The 16,506-nt window shown below is 39.1% G+C and overlaps 1 protein-coding gene across 7 annotated transcripts in view; it reads left to right on the top strand.

Annotated features, from left to right (window-relative positions):
- Positions 1-16,506, top strand: part of INTS9 (integrator complex subunit 9) — a 123,803-nt gene that overhangs the window by 21,464 nt on the left and 85,833 nt on the right. For 3 of the 7 annotated variants that reach the window (XM_024345104.3, XM_063816270.1, XM_063816269.1), the window contains 2 exons: positions 4,183-4,355; positions 6,830-6,957. The exons of 2 other annotated variants lie outside the window; for them this stretch is intronic. In XM_024345104.3, coding sequence (XP_024200872.1) covers positions 4,353-4,355; positions 6,830-6,957 — 131 coding nt within the window. In that variant the 5' untranslated portion in view covers positions 4,183-4,352. The remainder of the gene's footprint in view (positions 1-4,182; positions 4,356-6,829; positions 6,958-16,506) is intronic. 2 more of the 7 variants (XM_024345105.3, XM_024345103.3) reach the window with 1 other exon arrangement.

The following is a 16,506-nucleotide window of genomic DNA, read 5'->3' as shown; positions in this document are numbered from 1 at the left end:
AACATAAAATGGTCTCAAAATGGTGACATTTATTGCGGACCAGCCCCAACCCATTCCTCATAGAGCTCCCACAGAATTCCCACAAAGCCCTACTAAAAATGAGCTCACCATGCAAACTGTTAAAGGATCTGAAATCCACCATGAGTTAGGATGAGTAGTCATAATAAGACTACCAAGAACTTCAGAAAATCGTGTAACATGGAGACTCTTAATATGTGAAAGTGATTTAAAGGCATGTATGAAGGAATGCAAACCTTTGAAAAGAATAAGATGCTGTTTTCAATAAGGAAAGAGGACTTCTAGATTTGAAAAACATAGTCACTAGGAAGAAAATTTCAGTATTTAACCCATTGGTTAAATAGCAGATTTGACACCACTAAAGAAAGAATTAGCAAATGTAAGATAAATCTGAAGAAAATACCCAGAATGCACTATACATAGCAAAAAAAAAAAAAAAATGATAATTTAGTCACAGGGAGGGGGGAGTAAAATGAAACATTACCACATGCATTTAATAGGCATTCCAGAAGTAGAAACTAGAAAAAATGGAGAGAGGCCGTATTCAAAGTGATCATGGCTGACAGTATTTTTCACAGTTGTGAAAGACGAGTTCTTATGTGTTAGAAGCATAAACCAAAAGGAAAGTAAGTTATACCTCATACCCGTGCACATCTTTTTGAAAAATCAGAGCACCAACAACAAAGAGAATATTTTAATAGCAGCATAAAACACCAGCTAGACTGGCAGCAGATTTCTCCCCAGAAATCTTTGTAATTCTGTCAAATTTTGCTTCATGTATTTTGAGGCTACGTTGCTTGTACATAAGTGTCACAGTTATTATATATTACCAGTGAACAGTTTATGATTATGTAATAATCTTTGTCTTAAAATCTATTTCCAAGTTTTTAAAAATTTTACTTATTTTTTTTTTAGAGATGGGGTCTAGCTCTGTTGCCCAGGCTGGAGTGCGGTGGCATGATCACAGCACACTGTAGCCTTCAACTCCTGGGCGTGAGCAGTCCTCTTGCCTCAACCTCCCAAGTAGCTGGGCTATTTCTAAATAGGCTTCTAGGTTTATTTATAAATCATATAGATACATCCACTTTTTTTAATTTGGTGAATCATTGTCTAATGTGGTTTTTTTTAAATAAAATTTTATATCTGCACAGTTAAAAATGAATCAAATAGTTTTACAAACTGTAAAAACTCTCAGTCCCCAGTTCCCAAATTTAAGAGGTAACCTTTTTGACTCTGCTAGTTACCTTTATATTTTTCAATAATATGATTATACTGTTATTTCTTGATTTTCAAGTTTTAGTTATTATGATTTTTTTTATTTTTTCTTCTGATTCTCTGAGATTTTTTTACTATGAAAACTGACTACAAGTTGAAACTTTGATTTTTTTTTTTTTTTGAGACGGTGTCTCGCTGTGTCTCTGAGGAGGGAGTACAGTGGTGCAATCTCAGCTCACTGCAACCTCCGCCTCCTGAGTTTAAGCTATTCTTCTGCCTCAGCCTCCTGAGTAGCTGGGATTACAGGTGCGCACCACCACGCTGGGCTAATCACTCAAGTGATCAACCTGCCTCAGCCTCCCAAAATGTTAGGATTACAGGCGTGAGCCACCGCATCTGGCCAAGTTGAAGCTTTGATGTTTTATAACCAAGATATGTACAACAGGATTCCATATCTCGTTCTCATGCACATGAAGACAAATGATAAATTTCTTACACTAGATGAAAGGAATGTCAAAGAAAAAAGAAGTTAGTATAATAATATAATGCACTGTTCAGTCCCATCATTAAAGCACTGTGTTACGATTTCTCATTGTTGCTGTTTTTCTCAGTGGTATGTAAATAAAAGACAGACATGTTTTAATCATATTTTAGAGTCAATGAATTATTTGACTTTTAAAATGCTTATTATTTAACAATATTTTAACCAATTTATTTGCTCACCAATCCTTCTTGTATCCCATTTCTTCTGAGTTCAACTCCCTTCTTCCTGAAATATAATCTTGAATATACCTCCTTCGGTGATGGTGTTGAAATAGTGAATTCTTAGTTACTATTGGTCTGAAAATGTCTTAATTTTACTTCTCGACAATGATGGTGTTGGAATTATGGGGTAGCAAATTATCTTAAAACCCCAAAGATACTACTCCAATTGTCTTCTGGCATCTGTTGTGTGCCACCACACCTGGCTAATTTTTTTTATTTTTTGTACAGACAGGGTCTCACTGTGTTGTCCAGACTCGCCTCGAACTCTTGGCCTTAAGTTATCCTCCTGCCTTGACCTCCCAGTGTGCTGGGATTATAGGCATGAGCCGCCATGCCTGCCCATAATAAAAGCTTTTTAATGAAAATAACAGAATGAGAAATATATACACTAAGTATAACTGATAAAATTTTTATTCAAAAAATATAAATAATGTTTATCTTACCCATATGTAACTTTCAAAACCATTTCCTACTTATTCTATGAAAAAAAGGCACACAGGGAAATACAGATAGTATAGTAGTCCCTCCATACCCACAGCAGATAACATCTAATACAATATAATTGCTGTGCAAGTAGTACATTGCTTTTTGTTTGTTTGTTTTTGTTTTTGTTTTTTGAGACAGAGTTTTGCTCTGTCACCCAGGCTGGTGTGCAGTGGCGTGATCTCAACTCACTGCAACCTCTGCCTCCTGGGCTCAAGTGATTCTCCTGCCTCAGCCTCAGCCTCACAAGTAGCTGGGATTACAGGCACTCACCACCATGCCCAGCTAATTTTTGTATCTTTAGTAGAGACAAGGTTTCACCGTATTGGTCAGGCTGGTCTTGAACTCCTGACCTCAGGTGATCTTCCCGCCTTGGCCTCCCAAAGTGCTGGGATTACAGGAGTGAGCTACCACGCCCAGGCTGCATTTTAAAATTTATATAACTTTTGCTGTATTGTTATATTTTATTATTTGTAGTTTTATCTTTTCAGATATTTTTCCATTTGTAGTTGGTTGAATCGTGGATGCAGAAGCCATGGATATGGAGAGCCAACTGTAGATTGTGATCACAGAAAAACTTGTAGCTTTTTAATTAAGTAGAAATAAAATAAACATGAAAGCATTGCTATGGGCCTGTTAAGCTAGAAAAAAATAAAGATTATTCTGTACTCACTAGTGGATCTATCTTCCTGAAGAGCATACCAGCAAAATGGGAACTATTTATAAAATTGTTCATTCACTTCACCTAGTCTTAGGGGATACACATGTAAAGATGTTAGTGAATGCCGCTGTAGAATATAAATTACTCCATCCAAACTTAAATGACCTCTTCAGCCCCGTAATGATTTTATAACTGATAGTAACTAAGAGCACTTACTGTGTACCAGGCAGTGTATCCATTCATTTAGTCCTCCCAGCAACTCTGCTACAAGGATAGGTTCTATTACTGCACCTTAACAGTCCAAAGTTGAGTAACTTTCCCAAAATCACACATTAACCCTGAGTGCAGCCAAGATTTGAGCCCAGGCAGTCTTAACTTCAAACTCCCTACTTCATATCATCGCACCAAACTGCCTCTCAGAACTAAAGCCACTTATCAAATAGTTAACTTTCCTTGGTTAGGGTCATTTAATTACCTCTACATGGCTACTACTAGGGTGATAGCTGCATTTCAGTACAGATTCTAAATGGTTGTGAATATAATGCTCATGGGTTTGAGCAGTGAAACATCTTCTGATATATTACCAATGACATTGTAAATAAGTACAGTCCTTTTTGGAAAGCATTTTGGCAGATTGAAAGAGCCGTAAAATACTCATCTTTTTTGACCCAGTTAGTACTACTTCCGGGAATCATCTTAAAAAAATAGTCCAGTATGGAAAAAGACTTACGCACTAAAGTGATCACCACAGCCATGCTTGTGATAGTAGGGTGACAGGAAACAACCCTCAATGTTCAACAATAAGGGAATGCATGACCAAACAAACCATGGTATATTTACTTAGGCCAATAAAAATTAAGTGTCATGTAACATGAGGAAAACATAGTCATCAAGAGTTGAAGCAGCACACACAGCAGTATGAATACTAAAATTATGGCTTTTACAAATATGAAAAAAGATGGAATATAAAAATGATAATCAGATTGGTGTGATTGTAGATAATTTTATTTCCATAATTACTTACTGGTTTTGTGCCTTAGTCTCATAACCCTCAGTAGATGATATGCTGCTTGGTGACAGAGGAAGAAAACTGGAATTGCACAAAGAGCATCGCTGGAGGCCACAGGGTCTGGGCCCTTTGCAAGCGCCTCCTGTACAAGTGTGTGAACCTCAGGCAGCCACTCTGTGCTCCCGTGCACTCAGTTGACCCATGGTGAGCAGTGCAGTTTGGGAAGGATGAGTGGGATCTTTGGAGTCAGAGGGACCTCGCTGTGTGTCTTCAGCTCTTCCCAGAAAAGCTTCTGAAACTGGGTAGAGCTCAACCTTCTCATCCATACAAATAAGGCGAATGAGCTCGGGGCCTGGCACCTTTCGTCAGTGCTCTGAAAATGTTCCATCTGGTGGTAGCCGTTAGACAGCATTCCTCACTTTGGCCTTTGGCCTTTGGCCTTTAAGGACAGTAACAAAAGTAAAGTCTTTCAGCGAACTTTCTTTGCTGAAATCTTTTGAGCATCAGCTTTTAAAAATTTTACATATTCTTCTGTTTTCTGGTGTACCTTATCCTCCATAATTTAGAATTAAGGAGGAAGACAAAAAATATTTTGTCATTCAATGTGGCTGGCTAAATTATTTGTTTTGTTTTAATCACATTTTTTTTCTGATTATAAAAATGTAGTAAAAGCTCACTGCTGAACTTTTGGAAAATGGAGAAAGCTGAAAGAAGAAAATCGGACAATAATCATCCCACTCAGAAATAACTGTTACACACATTTCATTTTATTTTCTTCCATGCTTTTCTGAATATCTGATTTTTTCTTATTTTTGAAAGGAGAAATATAGGAAAGCTTTTCCTGGAACATTTGCTATATTTGGAGCAAGTTTAACATGATGCTTTGTGTTCATTTTGAGATAGTTTATCTTTAACAAATAGTTCTTAGATGGGGATAAAGACCAAGTAGCAATAGGGAACCAGATGGAGGGTGGGGACAGGAATATCTCTGTCTTAATTAGGAGGAAAAAATTTTCTGTAATCCTGATACCTATCAAAGAAGGAACTTATGTAAAGTGTAATTACCAAAATCATGGATCCTAGACTTCTTCAGGACAATTGCAGTTTTAAATAATTTGTATTGTTTTCATCGTAAGTGCCTTATATCTTTTCAGATCATGAGTTGTGAATTTTGGTTTGGTAAAATATAATCATCATACATAAACTTGGAATGAAGAAGCAGCTTGCAAAATACAACTTCTTGGCTCTTGGCCTTACCATTTTTAGAACATGCAGTTTTCAAAAAATTATCAGTTCCTGTAACATCCTCTGGAGAAAAGTGGAAAATTCATCCACTACAAAGACAGAACCAACAGAGCAACAAATACCTGGAAAGACTTAGCCTAAGTGACTGAGGCCATATGGGGCTAGGCATTGATGGAGCTTCACTCTCACTCATGCTGTCTTTGTGCTTAAATCAGGAGAGGGTCGGGCGCCATGGCTCACGCCTATAACCCCAGCACTTTGGGAGGCCAAGGAGGCGGGCGGATCACTTGAGGTTAGGAGTTTGTGACCAGCCTGGCCAACATGGTGAAACCCCATCTCTACTAAAAATACAAAACAACCAGCCAGGCATGGTGGCAGACACCTGTAATCCCAGCTACTTGGGAGGCTGAGGCAGGAGAATCGCTTGAACCAGGGAGGTGGAGGTTGCAGTGAGCTGAGATCACACCACTGCACTCCAGCCTAGGCAACAGAGTGAGACTCCGTCTCAAGGGAAAAAAAAAAAGGAGAGAATGGACTTGCTAGTGGATTCAGCACACTGTTCCCTTTGTTTTCTGGGCTCTGTTGCTCAAGGGAGGGCTTTAAAAGTTGGGGAAAGGGTCTTCCATTTCTTTTCTTCGGAGCAGCAATAGAATTATTAAAGGTGGCAGAGCGTGTCCCATATAGATATTTTCAGTGTGGCAGATCTGTCACTGCCACAACATTGAGGAGAACATGAGAAATGTTTTGGGTCAGTGTGTTGTGTTCACTCTCCTTTGAAGACACCATTGTGGCTTGTGCCCCTTTGACTTCTGAGCTCTGCTGCCCCAGGCAAGAGATTCCTACTTGTCTGGAAGTAGGTTCCCACACTCCTGCTTAGTGTCTGCACATCAGGGAAGTCACTTGTCCTTTTGAGTCATTTCTTCTGACAAGACTGAGCATAAACCTTTACTCATGCTTGTTAGTTAACCTTTCTAACCAGTTCCTCTTTGAGGAAGGTCACTTATTTACAAGGGGAGAAAACCAAACCTAGAGCACAGTTTGAGTGTCCAGCTTAGAGTTTCATTGACATCCACAGCTTTAGACAGTACTTACATACAAAGGGGAAAATGATAATTCACCAGTGCCTTGTGAGAACGGAATGAATAACCATAGCCTTGAAACCTTCTATTTTGAATAACTGTGGCCCATGTAAAACCGGGCTTGCCTTGGCACCCTGTGAAAAGACAGATGGGTGTGACCTGAGACTTTTGAGTATTTTGAACGGCTAGGGAAAGTAGTCCCCAAGCAGTAAAAGGGCGGAAACCACGTAGAAAGTTAGCTGAACTTAACACGCTGGTCTTATGAGAGAAGATCGTCAGTGTTATTTGATTCACTTTACTTTGTAGGATTCTTCTGTAATTGATTACTGATCAAAGTGATTTAATTTTTTTCAGTATTGCCTGTCAGGGCACCCAACCTTACCATGCAATGTGCTCAAATTCAAATCAACCACCATTATGTTGGACTGCGGACTGGACATGACTTCTACCCTCAATTTCCTTCCTTTGCCACTTGTTCAAAGGTATGTGCTGGTGCAGCCAAAGACAAAATGAGCTTTAAGTTTGCTGAAAAATGGTACCATTAGTATGAAGGTTACTAGTACCTAGTATATTGTCGTAAGTTTGCTTTGTTTCCTTAAAAATGTTCTTTATCAAAATAATTTCCTTTGGCTGAGCTGATGGAAAGTGTTCTATTGATTTATTGATTGGCTTCTTTATTATAACTTCTTCTGAGCTTCTGTAAAATGTTCCTGCAACTGCTCAGTACAACTGAGGTCATGTATATTTCATCTTTCTTGCTAATTCACATAAGAGCTGGTAAATGGTCAACTGCTGAGCCCAAGAATTGAATTTTAGAATTATTTAGCAGCCTTTGCAGAGACTTAACAGCATAGAGTCTGACATTTCTTTTTGACAGGCATCTGTGCATTATTTTCATACTAAGTCAACTTTAGATTTAGAACCACATATGTAGCCCAAGTTCATATCTTAAATGAGACAGATTGCCTCAGGCCTACAATAGCACTGTTTATGCTTAAATAACACTTTGCCTTAGGAAATTGGTTTCCCAGCATACTACTATTTAGAAACAGTTTATAAAAGAAGTGGCTACCTTGTTGAAGCAAATATACTTACAGTAGCAAAAAGTGACACCACATACAAGATAGGATATGGAAAAGCTATCTAAAGCAGATTTAAGAGCTCAAAAGCATAGTAAGCTGGGTAAGCTTTCTAGTTTATCTCGGTCATTCGTGAAGACATCACTGAGTACAATGATTATTCACAGTGATAACCCGATGAACCATCTAGAAAAATTATCATCAGCTATTGATTTTTCTGAGATAAGGGGTACAGTAAGGTGGTGTGAGGATAAAGTCAGAGATAATTCCAGATTACATTTTATGCAAAGCAGATGGAATTCAGTTATAATTACACCCAGCATTTAGAAATACATGTGCCGCCCACAGATATTGCCCAAAAACTGGATTGGGAGGAGCTTGTTTACATGACAATTGGTTATTTCCTAATGAAATGGCCTGATATTATTGTCTTTTTCCCCCAGAGAGCAAAATGTTTGTTTGTTTGATGTTTCTTAAAAATCTGCACTGTTCTGGATCAGAGGATTTAGAGATGAACAGAATAACCTACTTTCCCTCATGGAATTCAGTCTATCAGGGAGAAAGACATCACACAGATGAAGATTTAATTACACTTGTGACTAGAAAACAAGTATATATATTTAGGATAATTACTTTAAAAATAAAATCGAAGATACCATGAGAGATTCCAAAAGGGAGCCCAATCTGCTCTGTGGGGTCATGAATTTCCTAGGTGATGAGAACTGGACGAGGGCAGACAATACCAGCTGCATGTTTTCCCGTTCCTGTTCACTCTCATCCTTACCCAGTTCTACTGTTCTCATGGTCCTGGCTCAGCACTGGAATTCTCTTTCCCTCTCTTCCCCTTCCCATTCTTTCACTCTCAGAGGGAAGTTCTACTAGGAGAATGGTTAGCTATCCATACAGTTTCTTACAAAAGGTGTCTCCTTTTGCTCAGACCAGGACACAGTTGCCTAAAATGGTATTCCTGGCCCTCTCTATCCCCTCAGCTGCTTTGTCTTCGTAGCACTTATTACATTATAAGTACATATTTATTGTCTTTCTTCTCCACTACATGTAAGTTTCATAAAGGCAGGGAATTTGGTTCTCCATTGTATCCCCACTGCCTAGAACTATTCTTGGCATGTGGTAGCTACTCAGTAAGTATTTGTTGTATGAATGAATTGCTTTATCTTCTCTGGATTCCATATGCGTCACTTTTTCACAGTCCTTTTACTATTATAATTAATTAAATTATTATATCTTTGGTTTGTCTTGGAGTTTTCCATCTTGATTGTCATTTAATTATAATCATTCACTTTTTTTTTTAATTTTTATTTTTATTTTTTATTATACTTTAAGTTTTAGGGTACATGTGCACATTGTGCAGGTTAGTTACATATGTATACATGTGCCATGCTGGTGCGCTGCACCCACTAACTCGTCATCTAGCATTAGGTATATCTCCCAATGCTATCCCTCCCCCTCCCCCCTCCCCACCACAGTCCCCAGAGTGTGATATTCCCCTTCCTGTGTCCATGTGATCTCATTGTTCAATTCCCACCTATGAGTGAGAATATGCGGTGTTTGGTTTTTTGTTCTTGCGATAGTTTACTGAGAATGATGGTTTCCAGTTTCATCCATGTCCCTACAAAGGACATGAACTCATCATTTTTTATGGCTGCATAGTATTCCATGGTGTATATGTGCCACATTTTCTTAATCCAGTCTATCATTGTTGGACATTTGGGTTGGTTCCAAGTCTTTGCTATTGTGAATAATGCCGCAATAAACATACGTGTGCATGTGTCTTTATAGCAGCATGATTTATAGTCCTTTGGGTATATACCCAGTAATGGGATGGCTGAGTCAAATGGTATTATAATCATTCACTTTTAACTTAAAATTTAAAAAACAATTTTTGACCTTCTCTCAATTCCTTTTTCCCCTTCAGCATTTCTAAACCCTGTCCGGTCTTCACTCTGCCCACACCACTCCACTAGAACCTCTTAGGTCCCACATGACTTCCATGTTATTAGATGTGATGGGCATTTGTCAGTCCTCATCTTATTTGACCATTCAGCATCACTGACCTCCATGATAATGCATTCCTGGTTTTCCTCTTAGCTCTGTGACCCTTCTTTCTCTGTATACTTTGGAGATGTGTTTTCCTCTAATTGGCCATCATGTATTGACATCTTCGGTGTTCATTGCTTGGCCCCATCATATTCTCCACTAAGGGCATTTAATAAATGCTCAGCACTATTCATAATAGTAAAGACATGGAAGCAACTTAAGTGCCCCTCAGCAGTGGACTGGATAAAGAAAATGTAGTATATATACACCATGGAATACTACACAGCCGTAAAAAAAGAATGAAATCATGCCCTTTGCAGTGACATGGATGCAACTGGAGGCCATTATTCTTGGTGAATTAACACAAGAATAGAAAACCAAATACCGCATGTTCTCATTTGTAAGTGGGAGCTAAACATTGGGTTCACATGGACATAAAGATGGCAACAGTAGACACTGGGGACTGCTAGAAGGGCTAGATAAGGAGGGGCCAAGGATTGAAAAACTAACTCTTGGCTACTATGCTCACTACCTGGGTGACAGGATCAGTTGTACCCTAAACCTCAGCATAATGAAATATAACCAGGTAACAAACCGGCACATGTACCCTATGAATCTAAATACAAGTTGAAATAATAAAAAGTAAATTGCTCAGAGCTGCAATAACCATCCAAACAGCAACTTACAAATGTGTATCTTTAGTTAGTAACTCTTTTCCAAGTTCCAGATTGATGTGTCCAAAATGCCTACCAAAAATTTTAAAATTAGCTAGGCATGGTGGTGTGTGCCTGTAGTCCTAGCTGACTTGGGAGGTTGAGGCAGGAGGATCACTTGAGCCCAGAAAGTCGAGGCTGCAGTGAGCCATGATTGTGCCACCGCACTCCAGCTTGGGTGACAGAGAGAGAGAGAGAGACCGTGTCTCAAAACAACAACAACAAAAAAAAAATTCAACATGCCCTCAAACTTTTTTTCATGATCAGACTGGGTCCAGAAGAGGAAAATGTATCCTTCCAGATAGGGTTTTCTTCAAGTTCCTATCTTAGTAAATGGTATCCTTTTATAAAAACCAGAAAACTGGGAGTTAACTTTGATTCAGCCCTCTTCCTCCCTGCTCTATATTCAGTCTTTGATTAAGCCTTGACACTTTTACCTTCTAAATAGTTCTAAAATCCAGTCACTTCTCTTCAGTGCTGCTGTAGTCATTCTTGTCTTTTATAGGTATCATTACTAAAGCCTCCTCACCAGTTTCATCAATTCTCATCTTGACCCTCTCTCAATCAAGAGTCATCTTTTTTGTGTGACTTTTTATTTGAAATCCTACAGATTTACAGAAAAGCTGCAAAAATAGTACAAGCAATTCCTAATTGCCTTTACCAATTTATTGGCATTTTAACAAATTTGCTGTATCATTTCCTCTTGGTATGTATACACATAATTTTTTTCTGACCCGTTTGAGAGTGAGATGCAGGCATGATCCTCCTCACCCATAAATGCTTGAGTGTATTTCCAAAGAGCAAGGACATCCTCTAACATAACCATGGTACAAAAATCAAAATCAGAGAATTTACATTGATAGTATACCAGTGTCTAATCTGTATACCTTATACATATGTCTGCACTTTTACCAAGTCATAATTCACTATGAAACCCGTTATAGCAAAAGAGAAAAATGGTAATTTCTGGTCCAGGATCTCATCCACATCCCATCCACATTGCATTTAGCTGTCATTTCTTCAGACTCCTTTAATCTGGAAGACTTTCCCAGTCCGTCTTTTATGACCTTGAGGTTTTTAAGAGTATGGCCAATTATTTCATATAACGACTTTCAATTTGGGTTTGTCTAATGTTCCCTCATGATTAGGTTGGGGTTACTGTTTTTGGTAGGAATACCATGCCAATGATAGTATCTATTATCAGAAGGCACATGGTTCCATTTTCCCCACAGTCATCTTGTAGAAGCACAAATCAAATCTTATCTTACTTGTTTAAAACCTTTCAGTGGTTTTTCATTGCTCTTAGGATAAACACCACACTCATCTCAGTGTATCAGGCTTCATGCCTGCCCCTCCAGTACCTTCTTTATACTCTGCCTCTTGTTCTTTGTTTCCTTCTATTAAATAGTTTCAAAGAAATCGTCTGACTCCTTCCTCAGAGCAGTCACATGTATTGTTTCTCCAGCTTGGAAGACTCTGTGAGATCATCTATGACTACAGTTTTGATGTAGGAAGGACATAATGATGGCATTCTAGCTGGATGGGGACTGGGAGGGAGTGTCTTGGAATCTGCTCAAAGTTCCATGTGAATAACCCTCATGGAAGATGTTCATGGTGAGAAGGACTGAAGGAACCTGCTGGGCTGTTCACCATGGAATACTACACAGCCAGAAAAAGGAACAAAATCATGCCCTTTGTAGTGACATGGATGCAGCTGGAGGCCATTATTCTTGGTGAATCAACACAAGAACAGAAAACCAAATTCTGTATGTTCTCACCTGTAAGTGGGAGCTAAACTTTCTCTATTCCTTCAGGCCCTGCCCTCAGTTTCCCCTTGACTCTGCTCCTGTGCAGATCTCAACTCAGTCCTCATGTCCCCAGGGAAATCTTTTGATGCTGCCTCCACTTGTCCCCATCAATTTGCATGCTGACTGGATTCGTGTGCCTTGCCTGCTTCCTCAGGAGGAGGGAGTGTTTTGCTCACAGTCCTATCGCTGGCACCTAGTCCTATCACCAGCATCTTGACATGCAAATAAAGATTCCTAAAGTGACACGCGAATAAAGATTCAGTGAGTGAAAATATGAACACCTCACTTGCCTGCAACACTGCACCTTGTGATGAGGCTCTTCCCTGTTTCCTTCTTCTTGAAAGATCTCCTCTACCTTCACTTCCTAACTCCTGTTTTCTGCTCTACCACCTCACTGCAAACTGTCAAAAGTGCCCTTTCTGTGTGAACCCATGGCACCTCCTGCGTACCCCTGTCAGAGCTCTTATTTTATTCTGGTGTAATGACTCTCTCCCTATACTAGATTGCAAACTCTTGAAAGGAAAGGATTGTTTATTTACTATCATTCCAACAGTTTGCACTGAGTATTAAGCTTGTTAATATTTTTTGAATAAATGAATGAATGGACTCATGCCTCTTTCACTATTATTTTCTGATTATAAAAGTAACACATTTCATACCTGGATATGGTGGTATGTACCTGTAGTCCCAGCTGCTCGGAAGGCTGAGACTTGAGCCCAGGACTTCGAGTCTGTGGTGGGCTGTGATCACACAAGTGCTTTCCAGCTTGGGTGACAGAGTAAGACTCTGTCTCTAATAAAAATAAAAAAGAAATTGTGGGCCAGGTGCGGTGGCTTACGCCTGTAATCCCAGCACTTTGGGAGGCTGAGGCGCGGGCAGATCACGAGGTCAGGAGATCGAGACCATCCTGGTTAACGCAGTGAAACACTGTCTCTAACTAAAAATACAAAAAATTAGCCGAGCGTGGTGGCAGGCACCTGTAGTCCCAGCTACTCGGGAGGCTGAGGCAGAAGAATGGTGCAAACCCAGGAGGTGGGACTCCGCCTCAAAAAACAACAAAAAAAAGAAATTACGTATAATGTTCAATCTTCTCTTCAGTATTTTCCTAGGCAATAGATTACTTGTCTTAGGCTATTTTGCTTTTAATGATTACAAAGTTCGACTGTGTAAACTTTGTAAACAAGGAGATAGAGATCTTTCCACAGAAATCTTAGAATAATTTACCTAATTTTCCAAAATAAACAATTACTTTAAAAATAAATCTTTCATACATTTTTTGACTAAAAATTTTAATGGTATCCTTTTTTCCTAAGAAATGTTAGTAAAATAGTGGGTGCAAAGATGTGCTCTTCTATAATCGTTTTTTTGGTACCTTTACTTCTCATATTTTATTAGATTTTCTTTCTTTCTTTCTTTCTTTTTTTTTTGAGATGGAGTTTTGCTCTTTTTGCCCAGGCTGGAGTACAGTGGCGCCATCTTGGCTCACTGCAACCCTTGCCTCCCAGGTTCAAGTGATTCTCTTGCCTCGGCCTCTCAAGTAGCTGGGATTATAGGCACACACCACCATACCTGGATAATTTTGTATTTTTAGTAGAGACAGGGTTTCACCATGTTGGCCAGGCTGGTCTCGAACCCCTGACCTAGGTGATCCACCCGCCTCGGCCTCCCAAAGTGCTGGGATTATAAGCATGAGCCACCATGCCCAGCCATTTTATTAGATTTCTGTGGAAAGATCTCTATCTCCTCGTTTACAAAGTTTACACAGTCGAACTTTGTAATCATTAAAAGCAAAAAAATAAGTCCCTTCCCCTTTGGTAACTTAAAATTTACTCTTTATGGTTTATTCGTTAACTCACTGGAACACAGTAAACAAATATTTTCATCTCTATAGTCAGCATCTCTTTGCCATGCGGTGATGTATTTGCATCCCTTTGTCATTGGCACTGTTGTCACAATGTGGTCATGATTTCCTTTGAGCATTCAGTCTCATCTACTAGCAGTGGCTCTAACCCAAAGTAACCACCCAGGTATAATAGGTGGCCTTGATGTTATTAAAGAATGTTTTCCAGGAGTTTAAACCACAACACCCGAAAATTTTGCTTTTTAAAAAATTAGTTATATTCTGATAAGCAACTTACTATTTCTAAACATTTGTTGAGGACAACTAACTGCATCTGTCATCTGATTTGTATGGGTCTGATGGGGAACGGACAGAGTGTGTGTCCTTTGATCCAGTTCTCTTTGTAAAGGGAAGTAGATATTTACAACCTTGTTTTAGAGAGTTAACATGCATGAAATGAGAACAGTGTCCGCATTGTCTTGTCATTACACTTTTATTGGAATGCTTGCTTTCTTAATCTGATCTGATAGCAAATATATTTTTCAAGAAGTGAGAAGTCTTCAAAATATATGACTATGAAATGAGATGGGAATTAAAACAACTAATGGTAATAGCATATTTTTCTGAAAAGTTACAGCAGAAAACTCCCAGAGTTTATTTTAAAAACTTTTTAAAAAACTCCCAGAGTTTAAAAAAAAAAAAAAAAGTTTATCAGGTATGATTTATACCAGTCAAATTTGATTCTCTCAGTAGTGATTTTCTTTTTTTATTTTTTTGAGACAGGGTCTTGTTTCAAAACAAGATCTTGCTTTGTGGCAGTGGCACAATCACGGCTCCCTACAGCCTTGACCTCTTGGGCTCAAGCGATCCTTCCTCCTGGGCCTCCCAAGTAGCTGAGACTGCAAGCGTGTACCACCACAGCCTGCTAATTTTTTAATTTATTATAGAGACAGGGTCTTACTATGATGCCCAGGCTGGGCTCAAACTCCTGGGTTCAAATGATCCTCCCACCTTGGCCTCCCAAAGTGCTGGGATTACAGGTGTGAGCCACCGCACCTGGCCTCCAGTAGTGATTTTCATTCTCTAGTATGAAATGGTATTCTCACTTTTGGATAAATAAAGGCAAAATGTAAACAGTTAATCTAGATAAAGGGTATGTGGGAGTCCATTGTATTCACATCCTTGCAACTTTTCTGTAAGTTTGGAATTAATGTCAGAATTATTTGCACCAACCTAATAATTAAAACTTACCCCCCACCCCCGGCTGGGTGCAATGGCTCATTCCTGTAATTCCAGCACTTTGGGAGGCTGAGGCGGGCGGATCATGAGGTCAGGAGATCGAGACCATCCTGGCTAACACAGTGAAACCCCGTCTCTACTAAAAATACAAAAAATTAGCCAGGTGTGGTGGCAGGCACCTGTAGTCCCAGCTACTCAGGAGGCTGAGGCAGGAGAATGGCGTGGACCCGGGAGGCGGAGGTTGCAGTGAGCCGAGATTGCACCACTGCACTCCAGCCTGGGTGACAGAGTGAGACCCCATCTCAAAAAACAACAACAACAACAAAACAAAAACAAAAACAAACTTACCCCACCCCCAATTCTCACTTTTTTCTGAAAATAGATGCATTTATATTTTATTCAGGTTTTTAACCATTTCTAAAAGATTGACAGATATTCACATATTTATGCTTTTGTGTTGACTTTCATACCTATCATCTAATTACAGACTTAGCATCTGATCAAATTATGTTGGGAAGAGGAAGAGGGACCTTAGAGATACTTGGTTTCTGATTCTTTTAGTCCCGCACCCTTACTTTGCCCTTAACTTTTGCATCACAGAAGTTAATTTTGTAGTGAGTGCTGAAATCCTTTTACCATCCAACTTGGAATCCTGTTGGCTTTTTCTTCACACATTGCCTTCTTCATTAAGCTTTTACTTTTACCAGCATACTGTTTTCTCTCCTGAGTTATTGGCACTTTCAGCTTGCATTATATTTCTTCTGGTCAACTAGTAGAACACAGTTAAATCTTGAGATTACTAGTAGTAAATGATTTTTTAATTCAGATTTTTAAAATGTAACATATACATGAAATTGACCTCATCTGCTAGAAGCTGTTCACTTCAGACATGGTGTCATTTTGTAACACTTGGGAAAACTAGCTTCATTCTCCAGAATTGGAAACTCAAGTCACAGGTGACAGGTGACTAATCCACTTGTAAAGCTGTGAACCCAAAGCATGGATTGGACTGGAATTCGGGTATTCGTGTTTGTTGTGAATGCTGATGGGTAGATAGTAGGGCAGTGTTCTCATCAGAGCTCCTATCCTTTCTGCATCTGTTTTTTCATCTGCAATAAGATGATGCCTATCCTGCCCTGTCCTAAGGACTGTTGTCAAACACATGGGAAAGAAGACAGGGTGATTGGACAATTATAAAAGGCTCTCATGTCTCATCTTTCTTTTTTCTTTATTATTTTGCATAGGATTCTTTTAGTTTTTCCAATTTTCCACTAAACTATTTGACCTTTTAATATCC

Source organism: Pan troglodytes, chromosome 7 (genome assembly GCF_028858775.2).
Source record: "Pan troglodytes isolate AG18354 chromosome 7, NHGRI_mPanTro3-v2.0_pri, whole genome shotgun sequence".
NCBI classification, from domain to species: Eukaryota; Metazoa; Chordata; class Mammalia; order Primates; family Hominidae; genus Pan; species Pan troglodytes.
This window is presented reverse-complemented; position numbering and strand designations above follow the sequence as displayed.